The 11,576-nt window shown below is 36.5% G+C and overlaps 1 protein-coding gene across 1 annotated transcript in view; it reads right to left on the reverse strand.

Moving 5' to 3' along the window:
- The window catches only part of LOC132154941 (phospholipase D1-like), a 29,196-nt gene extending 17,863 nt beyond the window's left edge, over positions 1 to 11,333 (reverse strand). Inside the window, exons 1-4 of the mRNA XM_059563678.1 lie at positions 11,171 to 11,333; positions 2,725 to 2,906; positions 1,988 to 2,157; positions 1,770 to 1,912 (exon numbers count right to left, since the gene is read on the reverse strand). Coding sequence (XP_059419661.1) covers positions 1,770 to 1,912; positions 1,988 to 2,157; positions 2,725 to 2,821 — 410 coding nt within the window. The 5' untranslated portion in view covers positions 2,822 to 2,906; positions 11,171 to 11,333. The remainder of the gene's footprint in view (positions 1 to 1,769; positions 1,913 to 1,987; positions 2,158 to 2,724; positions 2,907 to 11,170) is intronic.
- Positions 11,334 to 11,576: the final 243 nt, after the last annotated feature.

Raw genomic sequence — 11,576 nt, forward strand, 5'->3', positions numbered from 1 at the left:
CCAGGGCCTCTCCATGTCTCTGCTGAACGACTGGAGCCTCTCCTCGTCTTGGCTGGATTACCAGAGTCTCTCCACGCCTCTGAGGAACTTCCAGAGCCTCGTCACGTCTCGGCTGATCTACCAGGGTCTTTCCTCGCCTCTGCGGAACTTCCAGAGCCTCATCACGTCTCAGTCGAACTCTCTGAGCGCCCGACTATTTCCGTCGTGGCCACGGAGGCTACCCTTAACTTGTTCATGTTCTTTGTTTCAGACTTGCCCAACCAGACTTGCTTTCCTGCCACTCCGATCCCACTGTGGTGGTCTTCGGCTCCGCCCTGGGGGGCTCCGGTCTCGACCACACGGACGTGGTGGTCTTCTGCTCCGCCCTGGGGGACCCTGATCTCCTGTGTTGTTGTTGTTGTTGTGGTTGTTTTTTGTTTTTTGTTTTTTTTTGTGTTCACTTCCTGTCCCTGTTCCCCTCTGTGAGCCTGGCCCTCCGTCCCTCCCCCTGATCCTCCGCCGATCCACCTCCCTCCTGGTCTCCCTGTTTTGTGTTACACTTCTGTTCTCTGTTCCCCGCTTTACATGTTCCTCTTGTCTCTGGTTTCCCCATTCTTTTTTTACCTGGCCCTCCCTCCCCCTGAACCTCCACCTGTCCACCTCCCTCCTGGTCTTGTTTTGTTAGTCATGTCTGGTAGCCGCTCCGTAGTGAGGGGGTATTGTCACAGTGTCTGGTTTGTGTTCCCTGGGTATCCACTAGATGTCGTCCTTCCCCACGGTGTCTGTCACTTAATGAACCACATTCCCCATGTTCTCTGTCTAATCATTGCACTCAGCTGTCACTGGTCATTAATCATTGCACTCAGTCATTTCCCCATTAGCGTTTGTCTCTCCCTGTGTATTTACTTCTGGTCTGTCTTAGTATGTGGCACGGAGTCCTTGTTTGATATTTCACGTCCGTTCAAGTCTTGTTTTTGCCTTGTGTCCTTGTCTGTTTATGTCTGGATTGATCTTTGGTTATGACCCCTGCATGGACTGTTTACTCTCTGGATTACCCCAATAAATGACATACCCGCACTTGGATCTCTCTCCGTGTCTTCCTGTATCCCGGTCGGGACAACATTATGGTATTTCATGCTTTGGTACAGTCAAAAATTATCTTTAACAATCTGTACACAAATAGACTATATTTGATGCAAAATCAAATAAAACAATTAAACATTCATACTTTTCTATTTTAATTTATTTTAAATCATTAATTTATTGTAATACTGAATACATGAAAAGCTGAATTTCCAGCAGCCACTGCTCCAGTCTTCAGTGTCAAATGACCCTTCAGAAATCATTCTGATATATTGATTTGCTGTTCAGGAAACATTTCTTATTATTGTCAATGAGGAATACAGTTGTGGTGCTTAATATTTTTGGAAAACCTGATACATTTTTTCAGGAATCTTTGATGAATATAAAGTTCAGAATAGCAGCATTTATTTGAAAAATAACTTTTTTTGTAATAAGTCTTTACTCCCATATTTGATCAATTTAATACGCCCTTGCAGTAAAAAGTTTTTGTTCCTTTAAAAAATATATAAATATAATTTATCATTTTACATTGTGTAACTGTATGATGATGAAACAAAAACAATAAAAAAAGCAAATACATTCGTTTTATTCTAACATTCATTTAATTTAACTCATCAAGGCACTTTGATCTGAAGGATAAAGCGTTTCTGTACACTAATAATGTTCTGTGAAAATGAGTAAGTTTATCTGTAGGGCAGAGGTCTGACCTTCGGGTGGGCAGCGGGATCCTAATGAGGGTCTTGTATCGCAGAAGCTCTCTGTGTAGCTCCATGAAGTGCTTCTCTTTTCTCTTGACTATCCAGGTGAAGTTCCCATGTTTGAGCTCTATCTTAAACACGGCTGGCATTGCCTGTGGACACAGACGTGATGTGAGATCTGTGATATCTTTCAGTCTTTGCTTTGAAATAACATGTGCTCTACACACCTTGGACACGCTCCTGTGTTTGGACATGTTGAAGCGGTCCGGGGCCCTGGTGAAGCGTTCCACCTCTAGCATCTTGGCAATTATGGGGGCAGAGTCCAGATAGACCTGTGCCGCTGTCTCTTTATAGCCAACTGTCCTATACACAGCAGAGAATGGGATACGGGATACCCCTGTAAGAAAAGACAGGGAGGACTGAGGAATGTCTTCGGGGAATGTGTGTTCTAGTTTGTGACATGCTGCATCATGCTCTTATCGCCTCCTCTCTAAAAAATTACTGGCAAAATAAATCCTGTTCCTCAAGACTAACTTGTATCAGTCATTCTGAAACTAGTCAAGTCGCCTTCATTTAAATAGTGCTTTATACGATAAAGACTGTTTCAAAACAGAAAATAACAGAATGACGCAAACCATCAAAAATAAGACAAATTTGTATTTTACTTTAAAGGAGCTCTAAAAAGACATCATTGTCATTATTCATCTTAAGTCATTTCAGTGTTGGTTCCACTCGGTTCATCAATTATGAAACTGGTTAATTTCAACTACAAGCAGCTCTACAGAAGACAACAGTCTTGTTATTCAGCTCGAGTCAGATCATTTCAATAACTGCGTAGATTTGGCAAAATGTAATTATTATTAATATAAAAAAAAAATTATTATCTGATCAAGTAAAATCTGAATACTGAATACTACTAAAACAAATGGATGATTTGCATCTGGTATTATTAATGATCACTTACCTGAGGGGTTTAACTCGCAGTCCACCTCTTCAGGTTCATCCTCAGCATCTGAGAACCCCAGATCCCTGGTGTCCAGGTTCTCCACTGTGTCACTCATGTCTGCTTTTATCAGATTGAATTACTTCTTATTACTTCTCATTGAAGCTCCCCCACACAATTCAGTCTGAAGTTTGCAGCATTGCCTATTTGAACACACAAACACACATCGAGTCAAAATCCTAAAGCCACAACTAGAGTAAAAAACCACAACTAGACCACAAAGAACTAGTTAATAACAGACCGATCTTGAATCTTAGAGTTACATATGACCTGATCTTATCATCTGATCGTGGTTGTATATCTCTATTAACGCTCTTGGATCTTAGTGCTGCGTTCGACACTACTGACCACAAAATTTTCTTTTTTATAGACTAGAAAACTTTGCTGGCATTAATGGAGTGCATTAGCATGGTTCAAATCGTACTTATCTGACCACCATCAATTCGCTGCAGTGAATGAAGAGGTATCATATCGATCACAAGTGCAGTATGGAGTACCTCAAGGCTCAGTACTAGGGCCGTTACTTTTCATGCTTTACATGTTACCCTTCAGAGATATCATCAGGAAACACAGTGTTAGATTTTACTATTATGCTGATGAAACTCAACTCTATAGTTATTCAGAAGAAACATACCAATTTGAAAAATTTACAGAATGCTTAGTCAATATAAAATCCTGGATGAGGAGTAATTTCTTTCTGCTAAATTTTGAAAAAAAAAACACAGGTGTTAATTATAGGACCTAAAAACTCTGCATGTAATAACCTAGAACGCTAGAAGACTAGATAGCTGCTTTGTAAATTCTTCGTCATCAGTTAGGAACCTAGGTGTGTTACTTGATAGCAATCTATCCTTTGAAAGCAACATTTCTAGCATTTGTAAAACTAAATTTTTCCATTTAAAATATATCTAAATTATATTTCTTAATTGCATTAATTAATTAACTATGCTCTCAATGCCAAATGGAGAAATGACAGCAAGGTTAGATTATTGTAATGCTTTATTGGGTGGTTCTATTGCACGCTTAATAAACAACCTCTATCTAGTCCAAAATGCAGCAGCTAGAGTTCTTACTAGAACCAGGAAGTATGAGCATATAAGCTTGTTTCTCTCAACACTGTATTGGCTCACTATTAAACAATGTATAGATTTTCAAAATCTTGCTTATTATTTATAAAGCCCTAAATGTTTAGCACCTCAGTATTTGAATGAGCTCTTATTGCACTATAGTCCTCCACGTCAGCTGTGTTCTCAAAACTCTGGCAATTTGATAATATCTAGAATATCAAAATCAACTGCGGGTGGCAGATCCTTTTCCTATTTAGCGCCCAAATGCTGGAATAACCTACCTAAAAAATTTTGGGGAGGCAGACACACTCTCTCAAATTAAATCTAGATTAAAGCCCTGAAAGACAGCAGAGACCAGGACAACTAGATGAGTCCCAGATACAGATCCACAGTCAAGGCCTTGTTTCCTAGACCGCCTTCGGGACAAGACCACAGGAAACAGAGGATTCTACTGCACAATCTGACTTTGCTGCAGCCTGGAATTGAACTGCTGGTTTCGTCTGACCAGAGGGGAACTGGCCCCCCGACTGGGCCTGGTTTCTCCCAAAAGATTTTCTCCATTCTGTCACCGATGGAGCTTTGGATCCTTGTCGCTGTCGCCTCTGGATTGCTTAGTTGGGGACACTTAATTTACAGCGAAATCATCAACTTGATTGCACAGATACAATTTAAACTGAACTGAGCTGGATGATGACATCACTGAATTCAATGATGATCTGCCTTTTTCATTATTGACACACTATTTTCCTATTTAGTGCTGTTTAGTTGCTTTGACACAATATCTATGTTAAAAGTGCTATATAAATAAAGACAGGTTGTGTGATATGCACTCATCCTTGAAAATCGTGAATATTATATATTGATAGTGCCAAGTACAATTGGCAGCCAAGATCATAAAATATTGAAATCCAATGTTTTATGATAAACAACTTTAGTACTGTGTTGTGTCACCACTTGATGTCCAATTTAAATTCTGAGTCCTAAAGCAAAACCAGCTCTTATATAATTAACCTTGATTAGCTGGTTAAGCCACAAATATGTCTTTTCGGTGTTCTTTTTCATCCAGAAATTAACATATGTTCCTTGTTTGCATTGTGCTACATTTGTGTAGCATCATAAATCAAATATTTTCATCTTAAAAAGCTTTGTAATTATATTACAATACTAATATATATATATATATATATATATATATATATATTTTTTTTTTTTATTATTATTTTATTCAGCGAATATATTATAATGATCGACAAGTACCAGTTGGTTACAAAAAATGCTGCTCCTTCTATTTATCAAGGAGTCCAGACAAAAAAGTAAACACGTATATTTAATATCATGTCATGTCTTAAAAAGATTTAGTCAGAATATGAAAAAAAAAAAAAAAAAGTTAAACGGGTAATGCATTTTGCAGTGTAGTCATGGCATTTTTCAACAGGGACTTATTAGACCAAACCTTGACCCCTTAGTTTGCTCATTTCTATTTAAAACATTTCCTCTTTTTGTCAGGCCAAAAGTCAGAGGTCAAATGTCTTCTCCAGGGGAGCATGGAATCCATCTGTGAACATTAATCTAATACTACACATAAGATCACATCTTTGTCATTCTCTCCCCCCCAAAAAAGGACATCCATCCAGTTTTCTTCAATCTCTGGGAGCAAATCCAAGAAAATTCCCCAAACCCCAAAATAGTACAGGAATCAGACTGATCTCTTTATTTTCATAGAAATACAAAATCCAAGAAGCTGTTCACTGTTCATGCCTTCATATTCCTCTAATATTAATTTGTCAGTTGGTGACATGATTGAAATGTTGAATAAAGGTTCAGATCTGTGAAGGGTAAATGACAGGAACGGTGACCCATCTGAAGCTATAAATACAGGTAAAACATAAAGTGGGATGGGAGATGATGCAACAACAAAGTGATCATAAGCCACTGAGGCCATTAAACATATTGCAAAATCATCAGCTACACAGTTAATAATGGATGTGCAGCAGAATAGAGGAGTGCTTTAATAGTTTGATAATCACAGATGTGGGCTTTAGGTATAAAGTAGAATGTTTTGCACAGTATGGGGAGGAAACAATATAGAGCATAAAGTACAAAGGAAAAAGAAAGAATGACAATGGAAGAAATTATAGAAAAATGTTCAGTCACCAATTGTTACTACAACAACACAACTCACATTGACGTAAGTTCAGTAAATCTAAATATAATCATTAACTCTATTTTCAAGCCTTTCACGCAACATAAAGTCAATATTTGTCGATGCTATTAGAGCAAATAAGAGGAAACACTTGGCTGCTCACAAAGACTCAAGTTGCTTTCCTTTAGACTGTAGTAATTTTGCTGCCAAGTGCATGTTCGCTCTGTATCTACCCCACAAAACCTTCTATTAAACATAATGGAACATTTTCTGCTCCCATTAGCTGGTTGCGGTGGGCAGCAGCATGTAGATACTAGCTGCTCTATTCAGTTTGATCGCTTAATGACCATTTAAAATCTGTGAAAGAGGAATAATGTGTGCTAGAGAGAAGCTAAAACATTTGAATTCCCCATATTACGTAAGACAAGTCTAACGGTGAGGTGTGGCTCTTTGGCAACTCTATAATCTAAACTCGAAATGACATCAACTTTTCCAGTCCAGCTACATTTGGAAGCTTCAGAGAAACAAACTTAGTCATTCAATCCTTAATCATAGGAGACTGAAAATCTTAAATCTTTTCACATACTGTACAAAGAGACTGGCATGTTTCAAATAATCTCACAATATTTATATTGTAAATTCTTTTCATTGTTTACCAGTGATATCGATCTCTCTTTTTTTTCTCAAAGCCAACATGACATTGGAATTCTGTTTACTTTGCTCAATGTTCCTGATCTTTCTGTGAATGACTGATCGCTGCATAGTGTTCTAAAGAGAAAAGTTTGTAATATCAAATCTAAATATAATAACTAATGCTCTGGAATGACCTCCCTTTTCCAGTGATATCACTTGGCCACTCAGTTTAAATAAAAGAGAAAAAAGGTGTTTTTGAGCATGAAAACAATAAAAGTTTAAAACGGCATTAAACTTAGTTGTCAAATTAAAAAAAGCCCCCCAAAAGTCCCCCACACCATACATTAGGATGTATCCAGTTTAATTATTTTTTTTTTGATCTAGTGTAACAATAGTTCATATACCAAAAAAACGAATCTTGTCAGGCATAATTACAGCAAGAATAATTAGATGACATTAGATTACTATATAAGAATCAAAGTACAGCCGTCAAAAACTAATCTCTAATTTAAAAATTTACAGGTCAGAAAAGTATGTAGATCCATTTTTACATAAATATATATGTTACACTACATGACGGTGGAACATTATTTCACCCATATTTTCACATTTTATTTTCCCCCAAAAAATGAACATTTCTTATGTGAAATCTTTTGTAAATTTTATTTGATGCAGACACCAAAATGTAATCTTTGACCCATAAGCATTATTTTAAAATAATCTTTTTCTAGCAAATTTACAAAAACTATTACAATCTCTCTCCATTCTTGCATTGAGCTCTAATTTTCTTCAATTTAATCGAATGCAGCCCTGCATTTCACTCAAAAATACATCACCAAATGGTAATGAAATGGTTTGACTTTAATTCAATGTTTATGGTGGCCATATTTACAATAAATATACAGGACAGTCTAGCTAGTAAGTTTAAACAACAGGGAGAGGTTCCTAATGGAGGGACTCATTCATTCTGTCCGTGTGGGTGACTGAACATTTATGACTGTCTCCCACATGTGCAATGACCTTTAAACCCAGCTTTTAAAAAGGTCCACACATCAAAGAGAGACAGGGAATCAAACAAGTCAGTTATCACACCATTGGCACAATATTGAATGTTTATGATTTTTAGATATCATCATGCCCAACCAATACAATCTCAGAATGGAGCATTCCTGTGTAAGGGTGCATGTTTACTGATACATACGTGTGAGTTTACAGACAAAGCTCTGTTGTCAAAGATTAGTCTAATTACACATATGGTTGTGGTTGTGATATTATTCCATCAAGATCAGTTAAGAACATTTTTGATATTATTGGTCCCAGTATACTAATAGCGGCTTCAAAACAGCAGTAGTTCCAATGAATTTTAAGCATGCCATTGTACAGATTGATTCAGGCAGCTCAGTGGTTTTAGTTTAACTAGATGTCACTGCAGAATTGATACCATTGATCACAATATTTGTCTCTCATCTAGAAAAGATAGTGGGAATCTGGGGTATCGCACTTGAGTGGTTCAAATCTTTTCTTTTTAATTGGGTGTTTTCTGTCCATTTTGGTCAACATTACTCTAAAATGACCCGACCCAGTCTTGTTTTCATTTTATATGTTACCCTTAGGTTCTATATTTCATAAGCATGAAGTATATTTTCATTGTTATGAAGATGACACAGGTGTATCTGCCTTTGCAGAAAAACAGGATAAAAGCTCTAAAAGTCACTATAGTATACTGTATTGTATAAAGCACTATAGAAATAAAAGTGACTTGATTTCAGTTTGTCCATCGATATGCAATATGTTTGTAAAACCATAGTCTCAGTTGATCTTCTGTATGCTCTCAGGATGGAAAAGATTCGGTTCACATTGAAAAAAAAACCATAATTCTTTCTGAAAGTCTGGGGCCCTTTCCTAGAGTATTTTAAGGAGTCAACAACAACTTAATTTTTTATTTTTTTTATTTTTTTATTTTTTTTTATTTATTATTATTATTTTTTTTTATTTTTTTTTGTGTGTGTGTGTGTGTGTGTGTGTATTTGTATGCATACAATTATATTTATCTTTGTAATTTTATAATCTTACTTGATGTATGTTACATTACGAGTGTACATGTACCTGTTATTTATGCTATATAACATGTTACTGTTACTCTCTGTCAGACCCAAGATGAACCCAATAAAAAAAAAAAATAAAATAAAAATAAAAATAAAAAAAACAGTCTCAGAGATTTGTTTGAACTGAGGTCTTAATTTTTAGGCTTATTGGCTCTCTGCGCCTCTTAATAAACAAATCTTGATGTAAATGATCCAAAGCAGGACAGTCAGTGTGCACTGTAGAAAATAACTGCAGTACAGTGAGACCTTTAAGAGCTCTGTCGGTTAGACAAGCCAATTAACTAATAAACACTTTTGTCATTTTCAGTATTTTTGTGCTGATTGCCAGGATTTTTTTATTTTAAATAAGACAAAAAATAAATACAAAATGTACTTGAGAGGTAACATTGTCCATTTACGATAAGACTTTTTTAATTTGAAAACAAGACAAAAATAACGATTTGCATTTAGGGGTGGGCGATATACCAGTAGACATAAGCCATTGAAACACATTCAGCAGTGAAAGAGAACTTTTTGGCTATATGATGACATGAAGACGGTGTTCATATTGAACTATTAGTGTATAGATTTATTTTTTCTGCTGCTTTATAAGCCTTGAACGATTGAATAAACACTTGTATGAGTCAAAATGTCCTTCTTTGCAAGTATCCTTGTAAACACACATTAATTTAAGGTGTTAAATGAAAGCAGACAGCTGAGAAAGAAAACACATGCACAGTAACAGTACATTGGATCCAGGCAGCTCTGAAAGTGACAGCAGTCTAATCCCACTGTCTGTTGTTCATGTTAATCAAACAACAAACTCTCACTGGTCTTGAATAAATGTAAACTAAATATATTTAATTTACACAGTGAAGAATTTGCAGTGTTTCATACATTTCATTACTTTATACAATATGTAGCATTCTTTTTTTATTAGTTCTACTGTAGTTTTTGTTGTTGTCCTATAGCTTGTCATTGGTTTCATATTCTTATTTAATCATTGACTGGTGACTTGCCCTTCAGTGAGCTGTAGTTTCTTTGACTTTTATTCTTTTTTAATTTAAGCTATTAGTTTTTTGTTTTATTGACACTCGTGAAAATAAATAAAGACCTTATTTAAAGCAAAAATAACTATATTGTGATATATATCATTACAGTGAAGTAAAATTACTCAAATTGTGATATAAGATTTTGGTAATTTATCAACCTATTTGCAATGTACTAGTTTCCTTACTTCTGAAATGACCTGTTCAACAGCAGTTCTATTTTGCGTACTAAACTACAGAAATACACAGAAAATAAGGGGGGGGGGGGGGGTGAATGTTCTTTTCTTTTGCACGCTGTGGATGGGATATCAGTTGCTGCTTCCTGCCAACAAGTTCCTGCCCATTGTAATTCGTCATTGAGACAAGGCTCAGTGCTTTTGGGATGAGACACAAAAAATTATGCCACCATGTAGGTTACAGCTTTACAAAACACTATGCTATAGGCACTTGTGTGTGCTGGGGCACGCATGCAACTAAAGAACTGTGGGAATTTTTTACATTGTCATTGTAAGACATGGAGCTCACTCTAAAAGCAGATATCATCATAGGTTCATGTTAACATTATAAACAGATGACTTAGTGAGGCAGCTACAAACAAAATTAATTCATTCATCTTTAATATTAAGACGGGTGTTGTAGGTCTTTCTAGAAAAGAAAGAAAAAGTCTCCATGTAAGTTTAAAAAGTCTTTGCCAAGCTGTTGTGAAGTTTAGAAAGAGTTATTTCTGTTGAAAAAGCCTGATTATCATTATGATCCGTTTTCAGAGCGACTGCACTTTGTACCTGAAGGGAATTTATGACAGGATGTTGTTCACCAAACAAAACGGCAATACAGTTGTTCTATCATGTACCTTTTTACACGTCTGTCTGTCTGTGAGGCGTGTTAGTGATAGCATGAATTTTTCAATAGCTCAGGGTCAGAAGTCTCTTGCGTTGTGATTAATGAATAACACAATTACAGTATAAGGGATAAACATTCAACACAGAGGGCCATTTAAAACACGAAAACTGAGAGATTGCCAGAATAAAGGGTGTACTACATTTTTGTTTATAGTAAATTAAACTAAAATATTATTTATTCAATTGTAGTGTACTGTATTCCTGCCATTGAGTACAGCTGAAATAAAAAAGAAAAGAAAAAAAGAGGTATTTTGGAGCAGCAACACCAAGTTGACTTTCCTCTCTTGTGCACTGGTCACACATTCCACCACGGATACAAAAGCCTCTCACACTGGGATAAGACAGGAGCCAAGACATATTGGCACCAGAAAGACTTTCACATTTCACAATTAACACAGACACACACACACACACACACACACATCCAGACCTGTTGCTAGAAATTTCCATGTCTTCACTCCTTTTAACTCTGCAAGATGGGAAAAGTTTGGAGAAGAGCAAGAAACAACAAACTGTAAAAAGTTTTACTGACCTGCCTCAGTAGACATGATTCCCACATGATAAATCAGCTGTTTGACTCCCACAACAATGAAAGACTCACTTATAGTTTCGCAGCGTTAAGAGTCTCTCTCCCTTCTGTGACTTCAAACAGACAAAACAAGAGGGCAGTGGAGAGATCAGACATAGGACAAAGTGTTTGAAGGGGGTGGGGCCTTTCCTGGGTTCTGTAGTGTCTGTCAGAGTCGCTCAGCCAATCAAGTGCAGCAAGTCACTCCTCTTCTAGTCAGCTTGATTTAGTCAGTATGCATTTAGACTGACTGATATCTTCTCATGGGATAGAAGCAGCACAAGTTAGATGTCTGGAATGGGTCAGTTTGTTTCTCCCAGATATCAATGAGATTAAACAAAGACCAAATGGAGACTTTTGTTTAAATATC

The sequence above is a fragment of the Carassius carassius genome, chromosome 12 (assembly GCF_963082965.1).
Source record: "Carassius carassius chromosome 12, fCarCar2.1, whole genome shotgun sequence".
Lineage (NCBI taxonomy): Eukaryota > Metazoa > Chordata > Actinopteri > Cypriniformes > Cyprinidae > Carassius > Carassius carassius.